General features: G+C 35.2%; 1 protein-coding gene across 25 annotated transcripts in view; it reads left to right on the top strand.

Moving 5' to 3' along the window:
* The window catches only part of gish (casein kinase I gish), a 53,121-nt gene that overhangs the window by 20,130 nt on the left and 11,834 nt on the right, over positions 1-21,157 (top strand). For 15 of the 25 annotated variants that reach the window (XM_073081781.1, XM_073081780.1, XM_073081779.1 and 12 more), the window contains exons 4-12: positions 8,377-8,487; positions 9,950-10,113; positions 11,512-11,626; positions 12,907-13,026; positions 13,472-13,620; positions 15,580-15,750; positions 18,683-18,757; positions 20,067-20,147; positions 20,908-20,970. In XM_073081781.1, coding sequence (XP_072937882.1) covers positions 8,377-8,487; positions 9,950-10,113; positions 11,512-11,626; positions 12,907-13,026; positions 13,472-13,620; positions 15,580-15,750; positions 18,683-18,757; positions 20,067-20,147; positions 20,908-20,970 — 1,049 coding nt within the window. The remainder of the gene's footprint in view (positions 1-8,376; positions 8,488-9,949; positions 10,114-11,511; positions 11,627-12,906; positions 13,027-13,471; positions 13,621-15,579; positions 15,751-18,682; positions 18,758-20,066; positions 20,148-20,907; positions 20,971-21,157) is intronic. The other 10 variants (XM_073081787.1, XM_073081786.1, XM_073081784.1 and 7 more) reach the window with 3 other exon arrangements.

The raw sequence follows: 21,157 nt of genomic DNA, 5'->3' as shown, positions 1-21,157 counted from the left end.
ATTAATTAACGATTAACGAATTACGATCAATGGGGTACTTGGTAAAGCTTCTAACTCGCAAAAGTTAAAGGTTTTTCTTTTATTTTATAACTATAAATTACTCCCTGAAGTTAACACGTAAAATAAAAAGATTTTCATAATTTTACACAACAACAAAGTTTGTTCAGGTGTTTCGACACACTGAAGAGGCGATATTGTCAACAAACAAAAACCTTCAAAGCTAAAAACTGAAGCTAGCAGAAAAAGCAACAATCGCATCGCTCTATAAATAACGCCACTCTGTTTCTTCGGCCACGAGCCATTGAGAATAATAGGTCTCTATTACTCTGCACACAATAATGCCTTAAAATAATTTACGTCATTTCCAATTCTAGTGGCATACGTTATGTTGTGGCATTTGCATATTAAAATGGAAGAATATTTCAGCGTTATGTCTGTGTTACAGCCGTGTCGTGTGTGATTGAGGGTGTCGGCCTCGAAATATACCTGCATTGGTTTTTCGTGGATGTCGTAAAGTCCAGCTCAGTTGTAACGTAGTGGTTGAAACCCGACCTCTTAAGTTAGGTGTCCGAGGCAAGGAATAGTACACGACATAGTACTTTAAAAAATAAGATTTACGAAGGTGTGTAAAATGCATCAATTCGTACTTGGTACGCACGGTGGAATATAGCTGTTTAAGCCACTCCCGCTCTGAGAGGAGATCCGTGCCCATCAGTGGGACATCAAAATGTGGACGACGACCTAAAATTCAAGACATGCAGAACATCGTCATAGAAGAGACTTCTGCATTCGGTCCCCATCACGCATGGCCAAGTCCCTTGTGACTTTCAACCCCCTTTTCTAGGGAGGTTTATATTCAACTAACGGACTTAGGTTTATTGGAAGGATATAGGGTTGAAACTTTATGAAATTGTTACTCCTTGCTTGTATAACTTAGTGCAAATTGACTGTTAGGAATTTCCAACACTGGCACATAGTTGGTTGGAGAGTAGGTAAAACTTATTTCATGGTCTTTCCATGAAATTCCATGTGTCTTTGTAATCTGTTCTGCCCTTTAGATACCTACAAAATCAGTTGTATGTAGTATGTACCAAGGATTTTCAATTCTTGCTAGGCTAAAACAGACAGAATATTTCTTTTACTAAATCTAGGGCAAGTTCGTTGGATCGATACTATTAGGACAGTTCCAACTTACACCTAGTTTCAGAATGGCGACGGCGCAAATCACAAGAATACAAATTTATGCGTAATTCTCATACCACATGCAATGATTACTTTCAATTAGGTTATTCGCCTATGAATCATAATAATTACTGTTGGAACATATGCAATATAAATTTCCTCCATTTGTACCAATAATTTAAACTTGTATGTAACTAGAGTATCGGCTACCATAATCCACTAAGCGAAAGCGAAGCTGTTATCCGTTAACTACCTAAATATGTTGATGAAAAAATTAGTGCATGGTATTAAATATCGAAATCCTGCATAAATGTGAAACAAAGTAGGTACCTTAAGGATAGTTGACGATCATATTGTACTCAGGAGTGACAACGCGTTTGTAATCGGCTACAGAAGGAAGGCCTCTTCGGTATAGTCTGACCACTTACCACTGACTGAACTACTAAAATGATTTAAACCAAAATGTATTTTGTGACAATATTAATTTACGTTTAATTGAGGAAAAAATATGTACTATGCATACATTAATCGCCATAGATATGTCAAAAACCTAATATTAAATTATATAATAAATAAATACAATGCAAATGACACATATTTCATTTTATTTGTATTGTAGCACAAAATATAATAACTTAATCCACTAGTTGAGCTATTATTTTACTTATGACTAAAATCGAATAAGCAAATCGGAGAGTGGAATGACTTGTAACCGTCAGTTAAAAAAAGCAGACAGGTATACTGAGAATACCTAATGAGGGCAAGCTAATATGTGAGTCATCGAGTAAAAAAAGAATTTGATTCCGAAATCCTGTATTGAGATCCCGGCGAGGCTTCTTATAACATTAAGTTAATATAATAATATCGGAACCTATGTATGTGAACGGCAAATACGGGTAAATAAATAAACTAAGGCGTAGAGTATTTGAAAAGTTCATATTATTTTATAAAGAAGATGAAGACAAGAATTATATGAAATATGGAAGGCTATGAAAATAGCTTGCCAAATAAGCCATTTAATACCGTGAAGTAATGTAATATTTTTTATAATATTGATATTAAAAAGGTATTTATTTAAATATTATATTATACATGGATACATCGATGAGTCACTTGTGGTTTAAAAAAATCTCACCCATTTGAGTAACTTAAGATGAATCACCCAATTCGTATACTGACAACCGTTACTATATACCGGCAAACATATATTGACACCTGTTTGGAATATTTTGTATATTTAAAAACATGAACTTATAAACATATTATAGTTCTATTTAATTCGCCGCCTGATAACATATCAGGCTATTGAAATTTTTATAGATATCAGTCGTACTCAGGGTTGCCGAAAAACATATAAAAAATCGAACAAGGTATTGCGGTAAGCGTGACATTTGTGTTAAAGAAGTGGATATATATTTTGTATAATAAAAAAGAAATTGGTAAATATTTCATTACCTATTGTTAAAAAACAGTTGAATTTTATTTGCCATTATATAATGCCTGACCAAAAGGACCGGATATGTCGGTCGTGTAAATATTTGACCGGATACGATTGTAAAAAGCCCACAGTGTCCAGCCGGATACTCTGGTAACCCTAGCCGCGACGATAACTTACTTGAATCATCCGTTCCGTGATGTCATTAATCAATTTGGAACAAACGAAAACGATGAATGATAAGTTATAAACAATTTTAGTATCTCCAAATAAATAGACGTGGCTCCTATCGTGTCAATGTTTGTTGAAAACAATTTGGACGTTTCCCAGAATATTGCATTGGATTACAATGTGAATGGTGTTGGTAACAAGCGTGGTGGCTTTACAATAAACGCCTGTTACTTCGCTACTCTGCTCGCTCTTAATGAAATGATAGCAAAAACACGGGAATAGCACATCTGTTTTTGTTGAATAGAACTGAAGTCCTACCTGAGGAAGATCATAGATACATTGCCTTTAAGATTTAGGGATCCGTGGATGAAACACCTCATATTGGTGTTTTTGAAAATAATGTCTTTCTACAAGACAAGGCTGGGTAGAATAGGGTATAACCATCGAACCAGAACAAATTGAGGTATTGTAAAAGTTGGCGAGGCAGTGCTGCTCTTGCAATCTAGCTACGAAGAATTTGACATATTTCCACCTCCGTAAACGGCTTCCTAATTCACACTCAGTAATTTGATATATTCGGGATAGATTGTGTCGCTTGTTTACGTATTGTGTTACGTCTCGGCAAAACTGGTTCAATCCTTCAGAAGCTCGTATAGACAGTCAAAAATTTAGAAGATCGCAGTATAGGTATTTTGAAATCATAGACTTGCACACATTTAACTTTTATTTATTGATCTACTAGATGTTGAAGATACAGTGTTGAGCGATATGTTTAAAATTAAGGAAACTTGTTAAAACAATCCTATACAATATGTTTGTGGAACCAATATTTTCGAGAATATCATTGGCTTATCAATCTTATCGTCTACGGCCGTTGTTTCCGTTTTCATTCAACACTTGGAGATAGTCTGGTGACGTCATCGGTCGGGGCGTCCCACGTCTTATGTACTTGTAACCACCTGATCTTTGGAACAAAAAATAACGTTTGTGGCTTAAGAACGATACAAATTTAAGACGTGTTTTAGTGTACTTTTTGTGTAGCAAACGTACTTTGACCACTCATCGGCTACTATCGCGAGCGATAGTTGCAGATGCTGCCTTCTTGTCGCTTAAGTTATTCCGCTGCCGCTAGGACGTCTTATTTGATGCTTCAGTGGTCCTTGTGTGATGTTATTATAGACGATTAAACTACTAAATAATCGGCGCGCAACGTTTGACAATCCTTTCAACCACTACTTTATCCCTAACACAAAGTTAGTTGCTCAAGCGGTAGTAGCCAAGGGACGGTCAGTCAGGCGTCTTCCTTATAAAATGCGAAATTACACGAGCGCCGTTTATTCGCGCGAACTTTGATCATGCAAATGCACGACCATACATACGTTGATTGGTTGTACAATTAGAACAAATATAGAATTACACGAACACGTTTAAAAATAAGCCCACAATCGTCACCGGTGCCGGTCGCGTATTGTGAAATTATGGAGTAGATCTTGGTATGCTACTGCGTCGCTTTCAACTCCGAAACGTTATTCATGTCAAAAAGAAAAGAAATAAAGGAATATTTGCCGTTGTATGTATTTAATTGAATACACAAACACGTGGTACTCTAATAAACCTCGGTTTTAACCGTCGTTGAAAGTGTAAAGGAAAGTCGTGGGACTTTCCTTTAAAACAATTTATCCACAATATTATTTTGATATGGTAATACGAAATTATAATGAATACAACCTGGATTGACCACAAGAATCACGAGTTTCTCGTTACGCACATTGAAGTAAGAATCCTATAACTAAATCTATTTATATGGTTCCAAAGAGGACACGAGAGTTCAGATAACCATGAGGACATTTGAAAATTAAATTAGAGTTAACTCAGATTGTCCTCACTAGTATATGATTAGCAGGAGGCGAATACTGATAACCGATATAATTTTCGACAGCGAATTCCTGCTACGTATTTCCAGGAGGTACACGCAAACAACTATACGGTTCCGAAGTGGATACCAAAGGATTGAGACGTCATGTTGGTTCACAAAAGTAGCCACGATGCTCTTCTCCGAAGCGTGCGATGCATCATTGTTGGTGCGGTTTGCGACATTCCCGATGAGCCGCCAATGGCGTGGGAACCAGGGATAATTATGCCGTGTAAAATACGTCAATATGATGATTTGTACTGTCATGTTAGGTCTACTAAAGAAAGGACTCGTTTTTTATGTATCGACCAATTTTTTATGTATATATAATTAGAAAAGCAAATGAGCATGCAGGCCACCTGATGATACCTGGCTACTGCCGACCCTGGAGATCTGTAATTAATTCCAGATAAGATTAGATTCCTACCCGTGGTCGACAACAAATGCGCCGCTAACCCTGAAGACTAAGCTGGAATGCCTCGAAAAAGTGGCTTCCTTGAATGACGTGGCTCTTTAAACCACAACACAGTAGCGTATAACACTGCTGTTAGTAGGCAGAAATAGGTGTGCCGGTGGTACCCCCGGCGTCGAACCACTGACAGTTCTACCATATTTTAAAAATAAAATAGATATAATATCATTTCTGGATGTTTACTTTGTGTCTGTGTTGCACGACTCATGATGCGAAGCATCAGAGAGTGCTTTACGATCGAAAAATTTTTTTCGCTTCATTTTGGCGGCTATTTTTATTATTATAGCCTTGATAGTTCACGGAATCAAGATATTTTGCATACTATTGTCGAGATAATTTAATGGAGATTAATTCCATACTTTTTAAAAATTGATTTACTGCAATAGAATTGGAAAAAACACCAAAATATGTCAAAAAAAATTCCTGTCCGTCATGTGTGAAACCTGAAAACACTGTAACTTGTGAAAAAATCCATCATTTGAGTTAATTTTTTTTTTTTAATTCTAATCGACGATTGTAGGTCACTGAATGCGAATGATTAATTAATTCAGTGTCGTTTAATTGCAATTAATAAAAAACGAAAACTACAAGACTGTATATCTATAGATATTATGTACATTTATTCCACCAGGGGCGCTTGTGCAGTACCTTTTTCCTACTACAGCTGTTTTTTCGGCAATTAATTTTGAACGACTTAAGTTTTTTTTTTTTTTTTTTTATATTTCATAATTAAATGAGCATTATGAGTCGTGCACTTTTGGATTTTCCAAACTTTCTTTATATAGTATGTTAGGTCCATGTCACCCATAATATCGAGAAACGTAAATAAACTCATTATAATCACACAAAAGTTGTTTATTTACATTTGGAAAGTGGGTTGTCCAGTCGAATGTCGTTATATCTGACTGTTGTGTCCGGCTTCTAATAATAACCAGTCGGCTGGTGGTGCCGGCCGGTGTTCACACGTGGCTGGTACTACGAAAATATTCTCGAGATGAGAGAGATGCTTGGATGTTGTTTACGCTATGTGAATTAGCAGAAAATCGCGATTGTGTATAATAGACATGCAAAAATGTCTGACGTGTAAATGCTGAGCTTTGGATAGCTAATGTTGCTTCGAATTAACTAAATACAATTCGTTGCTGCTCCTGTATTTGTAATCTAACGCTGTTATTAATAATCAGTCTATCCATTGTTTTACCCGCCGAACATCGAATTTTGACAATATCTGATCAGCGGAAATTCGATAGTTATTTATTATTTATGTGCATTAGTTTGATATGCTTGTTGTTCGTATATTTACCCTTACCTTTTATTTTTTTATTTTATTTTTATTTAGGAAACATACAATACAACATAATACTTAAGGATAGGTTATATAGCTAGTTCACATATCAGTAAAGTTTCCACTAATATCTTATTCATAAAATTACTGGTAAGTGATGACTCTATTGGAGCAAAACGAAGATATTTAATGATAGAGTTACTTTTAAAGAATTAAGTAATTATCTTAAAGTAAAGTAGAATTTCTCGTTGCAATGACCTGTCTTATGTTGCTTTTATATTTACCAATGGGGCAATTCATGATATCTATAGGTTGAAACTTTTCGTTGTAAGAGTTACAAGAACGGTACAAAAAGGTATTACGTGTGTATTTTCTCTTGCATGGAGGAACATAGAACAGGTGTCTACAACGGGAATTTACACGGGGGCATCTCAAATATATATTGCTTAATAAGAAAGGAGAGTCTATATAATTATTTAGTATCTTGTATAAAAACATCTGATCTCTCTCAGTTCGTTTTTCTGTTAAAGTTGTGGTATCTTTGGTCACTTGGAATCTGTATTTCAGGTGTTTTATAAATAATTTATGGACTCTATCGAGTTTTGAAATTTGGACGTTGTATTGCGGGTTCCATATAACCGAGCCATACTCTAGTAAGGACCTTACATATGAGTTGGATAGAAGAGCGAGCGTTGAGCTGTGTTTAAAGTCCTTACTGACTCTCAGTATAAAGCCTAGCATACGAAAGGCTTTGGGGATAATGTAATTTAAATGTTCATTGAATGTTAATTTACTATCTAAAAATATTCCTAAGTCTTTTATTTCGTTTACTCGAGTAACAGCTACATCATCTAGTTTATATATAAATTTAATATGGTTGGGTCTTCTTGAAAATTATATTATATTACATTTTTTTATATTAAGATCTAGATAATTGTTTTTACAATAAATAATAAATTTGTTAAGGTCATTCTGTAGATCTAAACACCTTACCCTTACTTTACCCTTACCCAAGCCTTTCAAGCAGAACATATTATAGTAATTTCACACTGCTGTTATACGACAGATATAGGTGTGGCGTTAGTGCCATCACAATAGAAATACTAAGAATTCTACCACTTGTTTACCAAGTTTTTATCAAATGGTAAATAATGATCTAGTAAGCTCTAATACAAGATAGTAATTATCCAGAAAAACCGGTATTTCCACTTCTTGATTGTTTTGATTGAAAAGTGGATACCTGTATTACAAAGTTGCTTTCTCATTAACATATTATTATAAAGATCTGAGGTGACAATAGGGAATCAACGCCAGTCTATGCCATCGTTATCCTATTGGCAAAGAAGTAATCCTCTTAATCTGTCAATCTTGTTAACACTAATCTGTCTAGCCTGATAACAATAAGTTGATTAGGTATTACTATTTACCGAATTAAATATCCACCTTAAACCACTTTTCATCTCTACTGAGGGACTTGCATGATTAGGTACACGATTCCGTATAAAACCCGTGAATTGTCAGTAGGTACTTTACCCACAAATAATATTTTATACGTAAACGATTGTTATTTTGCTTCCCTTTTTTTTATCATATTGAAGTAACAAACGAATACGCATTCAACCGATGGTAAGTGTTCACTGCCGCTTATGGACAACTACAACCAACTGCAGATGTTCTGCCTGAAGCCGATCACAGATGCTTTTCCACTCTTAAGGAATTTGATCGTCACCTTAAATGCAATCAGCTGACATATGCTTCCTTTATTCCTGTTCAAAGAACTGCTGCATGCTACAAATAAGTGTGGTGTTGGTACGGTTTAAGTTCTATCGTCTATATCAGTTATTTTTATTTACACATCTTATACCGAAGTTGTTGTTATGCTAATCGCCATTGTAACAATTGTATTTTTCTTTCCACAGGGAAAAATCTCTACAACAATGAACATGTAGCGATTAAGATGGAACCTATGAAATCCAAGGCTCCACAACTGCACTTAGAATATCGATTTTACAAGTTACTAGGTACACATGGTAAGTTTTGCACCTCTGTCACCTATTTTAAGTGTTTATTCATAATTTGGTGTTATGCGAGATCTTAGGTATAAAACATCTTGGTTATATGTAAGATTTTAATTATATTAAGACGAGCATTCGTAAATTAACTACGATAGGACTTTATAGGACTGGTAGGACTTTAGTCGAATCCGTCGCTGATGACAGTTATTTCAGATACGTTGCTTCAACTTATTTCAAGTTCTGAAAATATGTAGTTTAAAAAAAACTACAAAATAACAGTTTTACTAGACTAGCCAATATTATGAAAATCTAGAATATATCCCTATATACTCTAGATTAGAATCTAGAGTATATCCCTATATACTCTAGATTTTCCCCATAAGAAATCAAGTTGACGCCCAATGTCTTGTTTGTCACATAATGAGAATCAGTCTGATTAAACATGATAATAAAGTATTAGAAAAAGGGATGAAAAATTTATAATCCAATTTGCTCAGAGGGCGTACCCAAAGTATACTACTTGGGGACGTGCGGAGGTCGCTACAACGCCATGGTCATGGAGTTGTTAGGGCCCTCCTTGGAGGACCTGTTCGTGCATTGCGGCCGAAGGTTCAGGCTCAAGACGGTTCTAATGATTGCAATGCAACTCGTGAGTCGATGCCGATCCATAACCGATTAAATACCAGATAGTGTAAAGTACGGTATTCTGGTTCTTTCCGCCACGAGGAGAAATAACTTTTGTAAACAACTCCGTCGTCCTTGGTCCGTCCTGGATATTTTTAGAATACAATACGAACGTTAGACCTATTTAAGCTAATATGGAAAATAGTCTTGGAGTCAAATAAATATTCGTAATTGATAGAATTCTCGAGAGAAACGATATCCAGTCGATCTGAATCTAATGCCAAGATTATTTAACGGCATTTACGTAACTGTCATATTGTCTGGATAATAAAAATGTGATGTTGATAACTTTTATAGTTTTATAGTGCGCTGCGAGCGGAGACAATCTGGTATTGTTACTCTTTATAGAAGCGCAGCCATTCGAACTGGATTGGAAACTTTTGCAAACTCCTGTAGGGGTTGTTTACATTTTTTATCTCTACTCGTGGCGACTTAGATATTATCGACGTTGGCACAACACCGCGGCCGATATTCAATGCTACATTGTGAAATGCAACTGCCGTGGTCATGACGTTGTTGGCTCTCCTGATTAGGTCGACGATAAAACCACAAAACTATTGTTTGCGAAACGCAAGATTGTTTTATCGGTTTTTTTTTGTTCCGAAGCAATGCTCTCGCGCGTCACCGTTTTCGAATTACGATGCAATATAATATACATTATACAATACGACACGATATCGGCTTCAGTGTTGTGCCTCGACGGTGCGAACGAGAGCAATGCTCGTATTGACACGTGAGTACTAAAGGTCTTTTGTTTCTCCCTCTCCTACCCCTCACTCCTTGACTCCTGTAGCGCCGTCGACAGCGGAAGGGATCCCCGAGGTGTATTACTTCGGACCTTGCGGTAAATACAATGCGTTGGTTATGGAGTTGTTGGGGCCATCGCTCGAAGATCTGTTCGACTTGTGCGGCCGTCGTTTCTCTTTAAAGACTGTGTTGATGATCGCTATGCAGCTGGTATGTAAATAATATCGTTTTGTTATAAAATGTTTAGTGTTACAAAATAATGTCGGTGCTAGAGTTTGGTAGTAACGCGGTATCGATCAGATTCGAATAAATACGTTAATAATAACCAATCTTGTTCAATGTTTTACTTACAAAGATCGACATTTGACAATTTCTTCATACTAGTCATTTTCAAATTGTGATGTATGGTAAGAGAATGTGAACAAAAAAAAAATGGTAAGAGCATGTAATTAGAGTAATAATAACGGGAGAAAAAACATCGTGCCAAAGAACTTTGATGATAATACAAAATCCTTTTCTACAGTTGTTAAACACGGTAGGTACTACGTTGGGAAATAGACAAAATTCTCATGGATTTTGTATTGTCGTGCGTTGTATTGCATAACAATGATTGTCGAAAATTACGCCCCCGGTCACCAGACCCTAGCACGACGCTGTAATAAGTATCAATTTCATTGTTCCACTTATATGTACATAATATGCTTTGATTAGCAAGTCTACTAGTATTAATCCTTCAATCGTAATTATCAGACTGTAACTGTATCGGTAGATTATGTTGAACTTGAATTCATGCGAATTGATGCTAATTTGTACTCTATATATACTTATTTATCCGGTTTCTCGAACAAAACAATAATACATCTCCAATGCTCGCTCCATATTCTAAAGTTTTATTTGTAAAAACGAAGAATTGTCGGATCAGACGTAAAAACTGACCTATACCCAAATTATAGTTAAATGAGAAAACTCAGACATCATGCCTGTTGTTCCCCTAAAACGTGTCATACTGAGAGGAAGGTTCGAATTGTGATTCAGTAATAACTTGATGTTGATGTAGTTTTACGGAAAAACCTATAGAAATATATAATAACATATAAGGCTAGATAATTATGCCGAGGAGCGGCCGTGCTCTGACAATCACAATCGGAGCTTGTATTTAACCGAGATGTCGAGAAAACTTCAAAAGCGTGATTCAGAAATACTAGTGGCGCCACTTCCGCGGCTAACGAGTTGGCGGAATGTCGTTACACTAAAATCCATGTTTTAAGTAGTGGTGGACAATAAATTGTTTTCATTTTTATCAACTGTCAAAACTACAGAGTTTAAATAACAATTTTATTGGACTGTAGTTGTGTGTAGTGGGCATAATTGTACACGTATTCCATCTTCGTTATTCCCACACACATGAACCCTCTCCTTCGATTCATTACTGAGTCACGTTCGTTCATTGTCTACGGAATTGTCTAAATATGTACCAAACAACGAGTAATTGCATTAAATTATCAATTGGTCAATTTGTTGACATCCTAACGAATAAACATTACTTTACGGCGATCATGTGTGACACGCGCAATTGAAGGCCCGACTAATTGAATGTGTTTCTTACAGTTACACCGTATCGAATACGTACATACGAGACATCTAATATATCGGGATGTTAAACCGGAGAATTTTTTAATAGGTAGAACTGCAACTAAAAGGGAAAAAATCATTCACATCATCGGTAAGTTTCTTTTTTTTTTTTCAAATAATAAAATGTTGTTAACCCTGTAATTATAATGCAGCACCCGACAGATGTTTTTTCTGTCTGTATAATATATTTATTTACCTCCTATATGTATAAATAAGTATAGTCTGTAGGTAATTTTTAGATTCAAAAACTATCCTCCATTGAAACACAAAGTACAACCATTTATAAGCAGATTCGTTGAACTGCATAGAATAAGATGTACTGTAGGCTGTCGAAGTCGATAACATAAGACTTCACCATGAAATACGTACATACGCCAATTTTCATAGTGGTCGTTCAAACCATCTCAGAGACTAAATCCATTCTTATGTATTACGATTCAATTGTTAAATTGTCATATCTCTTAATAATATTATCATATCTATTACGTCTATTCACATAATAAATGTAACGTGACAACGAGAAACCCAATAAAATACGTCATAACAATACATATGTGTGCACAGAATAAATAATACACAGTAACACTATATGCACAGCCACGAGGTCTGTGGTTGAAATGTGTCACCGTATGAAATTATCTTGGTAGTATGTGTACGTATGGAGTTTGCATGTTGTAATGATAATACGGTTGTGTTTTTGGCTACCGATGCTGGAGGGTCGCGGTTCAAATCCCCATATATTTTTAATAATTAAGGGAGGCATGGAGAAAACCAATATAATACCTTTTAGATCTCTAAATTTCTTAAAGGTGTATGTAGTATAGTAATCGTTGGATAATATGATGATGAAGCCTACAAAAGCTTCTCAAGATCCGTGGACAGCATAAGAATATTAATGAGTTAATGGCGATTATATTATAACTCTAATTTAAATAATTTCCGTTGACGAAGAATTAAGGCGTGGTGTCGTAGTTTCCATTTCGCCCCCTGTACAAATTTTTCGGGTTCGATTCCTGGCCGGGCAAAGATATATCTATTGCTTTTTTATCTATCTTCAACAACCCATTACTGTCCCACTGCTGGGCACGGGTCTCCTCTCAAAATGAGAAGGATTAGGCCATAGTCTACCGCGCTGGCCAAGTGCGTATTGGTAGACTTCACATACCTTTGAGATTTTTTTTTATAAATCTCTCAGGTATGCAGGTTTCCTCACGATGTTTTTCTTCACCGTTTAGCAAGTGATAATCAATTTCTTAATTTCTTTTTTATCTATATTACATTTATATTGTTTGTGTGGTCTAGTATGCGTCTGGGCACACAGAAGCACATGAATATATTAATCGTTATTTATATATTTGTTTTGTTTTACAGATTTCGGTTTGGCCAAAGAATATATAGACTTAGAGACAAACAAACATATACCATATCGGGAGCACAAGTCACTCACCGGAACTGCGAGATACATGTCAATAAATACACATTTAGGAAAAGGTGAGCTTTACAACACTTTACAACTACAAATCCTTTGCAAGTTAATAAATATTATTTGTTTTTCTTTGAAATTCATTTAATAAGTAATCTGTTCATTGTGCGATTAAAAAACTACTTACGACAAAATAAATCTTAAATGTCAGTATGTGGAGGCCTACTACAGTATTTAAATCATATGCAATTTTGAATAAAAGGTAACTCTCAACACTAAAACCCTATATATTTTAACCTAATTTTTAGTAATTTTATTTTTCTAGCAATTGATATTAACTTTTAAGTAACTTGCATTCAGAAATTTTACGTTATCAGTCAAAAAAATGAATTTGAAAATTTTTATTACCAAAATACTGTTTACCAAATGTCACTATAACAAAGTAAGGATTTCATTGACGTAAATATAAATAAAATATGTGTATAATAATGTGTTCTTGTTGCTATTTTTCAGAACAATCAAGACGCGACGACCTAGAAGCTCTCGGGCATATGTTTATGTATTTTTTACGTGGTTCCTTACCCTGGCAGGGTTTAAAAGCTGACACACTCAAAGAAAGATACCAAAAAATCGGCGACACCAAACGAGCTACGCCAATTGAGGTAATATATTTCTTCTTTAATTAAATGAACACATAATGACTTTTAACATATTGACAATTAAGTTTTTATCATATAGAGATAGCAAACTGATGTGCAGACCGCTATTTTTATAATATTAGAGTAGCAGACAAGCATGCAGTCTACTAAGTGGCTAATGCCGCCCCTGGACATCTGTAATCAATCCCAAATAAGATTAGATTTCTATCCGAGGTCGGCCACAGATACGCCGCCCCCTGAGGACTAAGCTGGAATGCCTCGAAAACTGTTCTCTCCCTTACCATGCCCTTCACACCACAACACAGGCAACATTAGGCAGATATAGGCATGACGGTGGCGCCGCCGGTGTCAAAAAACTGAGCGTTATACTACCTTTGAATAACTGGTGCTTAGAGGTCAATGTTCAATGCATTACACTGTATATTATATATTATTCGTATATTAGTTTATGATGACCTGGAAGGTGAATCGGGTCCATAACGGTCTCAAAAAACGAAAGATTCCCCGTATCGATTTTGTTCACACATCTTAATAATATGCTCTTGCTGTCCGCAACACAGGTATCCTATAGGATATGAGCTTCATATTCAAAATAGTTTTTCCTACCTGAACTCACAGATACGTTGTTACCTTAAAGATCTAGGTTATATATTCCTCTTACCACCCCACACATATAAGTAAGGAAATGATGACGCCACAAACAAACCACTAAAACTTACCATCAGATTACCAAACTACTCATTCTTCCGTGAATAAGATAAGAAACTACGAGTGATGAATACTGAAGGTATCTAATCGTAGCATTAATTCGATAGATAAATAATACTGTATGCTATATTGAAGTGCAGATAAAATACTGCCTTGAAAGGAATAGCCACATGACATTAACTTGTGGACGGGGCACTTGGAGTTGTTTACTCAGCATTACTATTGTTTATTTTGCTATAAAATACAATACCTTTAAACGTATGCATATTTTATGCGATATATTTTTGTTCTAGTATACATGTTATATATTTTTATGTACTGAAACAAACAAACATACGATATGAATGTTTAAGCCCGGGTAGGAATGCTTTTTTTGTAAGTAAAGCCAGAAAAGTTGTTTGAAATCTATCAAAAAGCATAATTTCACACGAATCTTCCGTCGTAATTAGAGGAGATCTGGGGCGTATTGTAACATATTATTTCTAGTAACTGTTATCAAACGAGAATCCCGAGTGTTTTAAAATAATTATCTGGAAAGGCATGAAAACAATTAAGAAAAATTTAACGAAACCTTTTAAGTTAAATCCGTTCAGTCGTTTAGGTTACAGGGCGTATAAAAAAATAAGACATACATGAATACGTTCGAAAAACATTCTGTTGTTCCGGAACTAGATCAATAGAATAGAATAGAATTCAAGCTCCCACTCTTGTCACCCGCGACCCTGGTTATCCCATTGTGGAAGTGGAGTGGAAGCTTGAATTGCCCACCCAGCGACCCCGGGTAGGAGGCTCAGAGGACTCCGGTTGCGTTCCTTTAGAGATCCCGGAGTCCTTAACGAAGCGCTGAGGACGGCCACCGTCTTTGCCATTCACAAAATATCGAGCACCTTTTAAATGTTAACAAAACATATCGAAACACATTCCTTTCCCAGTCTCATATAAATCATATATAATATAGAAAAACGAACGAACGAACGCTTTCTACACTTCCAGCCCCACACTAGGATTCCTTGTGTCGTGGGTGCCATGGACACACACAGACCAATACACAAACACCCAGACCCAGAAACAGAAATGTAAATTCATCATTCAGATCTGTCTGGCCGGGGATCGAACCCGGGACCCTTTGCGCGTCAGACCGGTATGGTGACCGCTTCGCCACGCGGGTCGAAAGAAAAAAAAAAAGAAATGATACAATTTCTTTTTTCGATTTATGTAAATAATGAATCAAACGTATGTTTTGTACGTGCGCAGGTGCTCTGCGAGGGCCACCCGGAGGAGCTGGCGACGTACCTGCGCTACGTGCGGCGGCTGGACTTCTTCGAGACGCCCGACTACGACCAGCTGCGCCGCATGTTCCGCGACCTGTTCGAGCGCCGCGGGTACGTCGACGACGGCGAGTTCGACTGGACCGGCAAGACCATGGTAAACAACTCCGTCGCCTAGCCTAGGACTTGCTAACATGCTATGCTTAGACAGGAAAGCACTAGCGGACTGAGGGGGCGGGAGGAGCCTAACGCGGTAACTAATCACGTTTGCTAATCCTTCCGAACTAAAAAGAGATCGGTTTAAATGTTTATGTAAATTCAATCTCTGTGCATGTAATGCATCAGCTAAAAAATTCGCCCGAATGAAAGCATCACTCGTGGTCGGAAAAAATGTTTATAACACAGGAGCGTCCATTATTAGACTGGGGTTCTCCCTTCGACTTTCCGCCCCGGCTTCCGACAGCCTTAGTCCGCCACTGCAGCAAAGTCCCGACGAATCTTGCTTGTGGTAGATGTTATGTCTAGATTGTGCCAAAAAACCGACGGATTTTTGCTGTTGGTGTAAAAGCTTTAACAATACCGTTCGACCAGAGATACGTGAGGTTACAGCTAAGCGGTTCAACGAATGAGAATTAAACAATTCTAATGGTAAATTATCAATATGCAACATGGAGACGTGTATTGACACGTCTATAACTTAGCTACCTCACAAATATCTCGTTGAAAGGCACCCTAATACTATCCATAAACACGGTCGATTGCACATTACGTATTCCTCAACTACTGTCTTGTTACTAATAAATAAATTGCAAGTGAAGTACACGACATGATGACGATTTCAAGTTATTAATTTTAACCTTACTACAGTAGCAAAACTACGCGAAAATATATGTTGTCATCGCAGTCGTCTCGCTTTCGTCTTGCCAATACAACAGCTGCTTAAAAATAATATAATATTATTAACACTGCTCGCATGCACCGAAGATGACATATGTTTAGATAATTATGTTGCGAAACGACAAATCACGCACACTGACTTGTTTTTAATTCAAGTCCACACTACGACGAAATCAAATAAACGCCAACAGTTGTTTTCCTAAACAGGCTGTAAAATAATAAAGGTGCATCTAGATATATATCATCTTTGGCTTGCCCATATATAATTTAATCGTGTCATAGAGTGGTGTGCAACAATCCCTTCCACTGCATGTCTGTACATATAATTTTTGCTAAACTGTAAAGTCCATCTGAACATGTGTTAAGTGTGTCGCTTATGTTATACCTATACAGGGTGAATTTTTCAAAATATGAATATTTCAAAATATGTATTTATATATAAAAAAAATCCTTTTCCTTTAATTTGTCACTTAACATTACTTCCCAGAATTTGATCCTTATAAGCGACACTATGGGATAGTAGAGTAATATAGAGATGTATTTTTTTTTTCAAAATTAACTCCTTCGATTCACAGCTGGGGAGAAAGATATTTTAAAAAAGTAATAATGCAGTTTTAGTTTTTATCAAAATCGGCCTCGTAACTCCTTTCAGCATTTTTCGCTAATCCTTATAGTTTCGGATTTGGCCCTGAAGGCCTATTTGAAAAATTCACCCTGTATAGCCGTAACTCTGGAACATTCAAGTTATCGATACAGTAGTATCAATATCTGTTATCTGTTTTTATCATTTAGATGCACGCAACTTTTTTTCTAACAATTAATCCTTATGAATGAATATCATGTTTGTTAATAGTGTCAGTTATCTTTGCTATGTTAAAATTCTTGTAATCCTTTGGGTCCTAAAATATATGTAATAATAAGCCAGCTATTTTATTCACTTGCACTAACATGGCATATACATTTTAATAAAATACAAAACAAAAAATATCATGACAAGAAATTAAGGTTATCATTAATAATTTATTATTCATAAGTTGTTTGACATACAAATATTACTATTTTAATGCCGTTTTTTGTTTTGTATTTCTAAAATACATATGCATTGTACTTTTATCTTTACGCTTATGTATTGAAGTGCCAAATTATCCCTGTAAGTTTAAAATTTTGTTATAAAATTTTAATATTACGAATTTAACTTTGATTCATAGAAAGTGTTTTCTTATAATATATTAATGGGGTTGAATCTGAAAAGCTGAATCTAGCACAATAACGCACAATTATAATTCGCATGCTTTAATATTCTACGATATGACTTAACCCTTACCTTCCCAAGCAAAAATTTTCTAATCATCTTTGTATGTAATCCAGGTTTGTATAACCCTTGGTTTAAAATGATATTTATAAATTAACACCTATAATAATAAGAATGTTGTTGTTCTCAACAAAATCACTAAACATTTAAATATAATTTTATTTCGTACTTTGTTTTTCTTGTCTTCGAACGAAAGTCGTTATTTTTTAATGAATTGTTTCTATCTCGTCCTAGTTCTATTGTAGAGGTTACACTATTTATTGTTTTTGTTAACTAATAAAATAAAAATGAACGTCATGTTTTTTGTGTTTTTGTGTAGTTTAATAGCATTGTGTGAAATGTAAATGATTAAAATGCTTAATAGTTCCTCACGCAAGTAATTATAATTATGCTTATAGTGTTTTTATAATAACAGCTATGTTTAAAAGTGAAAAACAATGGGTTGCATTGCCTCATACATAATTCTATAGATTTATTACTAATTAAATGAATGTTTACCATTAATTTTTCTAAGATTATCATAGTACTAAGATTTATCATTTATCTCATCGCATTGCATGAAATTGTTCAAGTTTTCCTTTTTTGTTTTCCTTTTTCCAAAATATATTACTTACACTAGATGCTGTACATAATAACAAATTTATCTTATATAGACTTAGATCCAAAACATAAGTGACAGCATGACCAAAATCGAACCCACGGCCCTATAAGTACCTGTACCTTTTTTAAACGATCACTATATAACTATTTACTTAAAAATAAAAAAGTATTAATCTTAATTGATTTTATTTTCTCGGTAATTTGCTTAAAATTGTGTGTTGCTTACTAATCGCATGCCTACGTGTTGAATGCATGCTTACCGCTTATACCGCATGGACAGCCGGCCAATATGAAAGCCATGAAAGTGTTGCGAAACGCGCCGCCCTCTGACGTTGTTAAAAATAAATCCGATAAGGTTAGTTCTACACGATTATCTGAAACATTATGTAATCTGTCGCATAGTTTTGTAGCTAATGTTTGTGCACTAGTTGACGAACTAATTTATGAATGAATATGCCATTTGTCGCATAGAAACCCTTGTAGCTAATGTTTGTGCACCAACTGAAGAACTTGAGAACTAAATCTAGATTTTCGTCTTATGTATGCGACTGATTTCGTAATGTGAAGTGTTTTACTCCTGTACTTATAGTCGAGTTTGATTTATTTTTTGAATATTTTGTGTCTAAGGTGATCTTTGACGTTTTCTCGACTATACTTATGGGGAGAAATAACATTGTTATGTTATAGCTTAGAATAGCTAGCTTTTGTCATCTCACTGTTGGATTAGAACAAATTAAGAATTACGATTAGGTTATAATAAAAGTGGACACACATATGTTTGACAGTAATATATAGCGACTATACATGGAAACACCCACAATGAAAAGTACGTGCTCCTTTAAGGATGCTGTAACTGTGCCAATCTCTATAAACGATGGGAATATGAATGTTTGTATTATGTACAAACAACTATGTCTGTCTTATCTAATGCTATGCTCCCACTCTTTGTTCTATTCAAAATTTAGAACTATACGACTTTTACTAACCATCCAATGGAAAGTGAAAATCACCAATTGCATGTAACGTTTTATGTATACTTAATTTTGCTTAGATAATTAATTGTGGGTCAGTATAATATACACAATCTTATATAGTTTCTTATTTAGCTTGTGTTGTTTATATAATTATTGAATTAAATTAATTATTATTTAGTAAATTACTAAGTGAGAGTAAATATTAAACTTACGACGCCTTCTGGGTGAAAAGAATACATTAACATAAGCTAAAAATAAATAGAATTAAATATTTGGTTTTGTGTCTAGTCAAAGTCCATGTTGTTTTTAATTTCAGAGTAATTCTGAAACAGTTACAAAAAATATGTAATTTAAAAGTAATAATTTTAAACTATTCTATTTTGTAGGTCATAACGTATTTTAGTTATAGATGTATGTTGTCAAAAATCATCCAATCATTTCAATTTTTTTAAACGCTACAACATTAAAACTTGAAAATTGAAATGCTACATATAATGTATTTTCATAGCACATAGTTGTGCTACTCTGCTATATGGCAGAAATAATGTCGCTGGTTTTGAGGCAGACGATCTTCGAAGCTCCACCATTTTATCACATCAATTTTGCTAATAGTACATTGTATATCATCTCATACTCATATAAATATAAATTTATTATGTATTATTAACGTATATGCATGTTATTTTCCAGTCTACCCCAGTGGGTTCGATTCAAACAGGCCACGAGACCATCTTGTCTCCAAATCGCGATCGACATCAGCCGTTCCATAAGGTTTGTAACATTTTATTTTTTTATTTTATTTTAACCTTTAATAGTGAATATTGTTTGTGATTTGATATGTAGGTTAGGGAGTTTGTCAAGTTTCAGAGGGTTATAGAAGCTCTAGATCCACGGGTTTCGCCTTATCGCAATAACGTAAACCGATGAAATTGTATTATATTATGCCTTATGAACTTATGCTTGAATCAAAGGATTTAAGAACATGTGTTTAATCTTAACGAGTTATGAGGCGCAATCAGTCGGACCCGTGTAGGGTTTGAGTAAGATCTCTGGCCAGGGAGATGTCCAAATGATATCATTTCTGAGTCTTTGTGTATTTGTCTTTATATCTGTATATCCATGGTGCTTTTAGCATATAAACGTAGTCCTGCTTACAGAAGTGTGGACTGTTAATTCCTAAAGCTACACTAAGATATTACGATAAGTCTTTACTGCCTACAATGACATGGATGTATGACAGCAATGATGATGTTGTAAGTTTTAACGTTTAAAAAAACAATTTACTCGGCTCTATTAACAGTATTGTTACTTATCAAGTAGTAACAACCGGAACACCAAAGGAAAATCCGCTGATTCTCTACGCTTTTATGTTATCTTCGATCAATTTTCTTTATTTATTTGATTACCTTATTCTGATCTCAAATGTAACCGTATAAGATCCCTAGTGTTTTTTACGTTAAAAGTATATGATTTATAGCAGTGTATTTTAATCATGAGACAGGTAAACTCACATATTTTTTTGTGGTCGCAGGATAATGTATTTGATTATATGATTGGTTTGGGTGAGGACGATGAAGAGGCGCTCATCATCGAGGTTTGACCCTACCTCTGTTCTACCTTTGTCTGTATACGTTTGACTCAGTGTTGCCAACTCCCTTCCTTATTTTTCCCCTAAACTCCATAATTAAATATTATGTCAAAAGTTTTAGAAACACTTTGATTTGACAAGTAAAGTTTATGTTTACGAATTATCGTTATTGGTTTGAAAATAAATTATAAAT

This window comes from Epargyreus clarus, unplaced genomic scaffold (assembly GCF_041222505.1).
Source record: "Epargyreus clarus isolate Ecla_fem2 unplaced genomic scaffold, WU_Ecla_fem_2.2 ptg000017l, whole genome shotgun sequence".
Classification (NCBI taxonomy): domain Eukaryota; kingdom Metazoa; phylum Arthropoda; class Insecta; order Lepidoptera; family Hesperiidae; genus Epargyreus; species Epargyreus clarus.
Note: the sequence above shows the minus strand (reverse complement) of the source record. Positions and strands in the feature narration are given on the sequence as shown.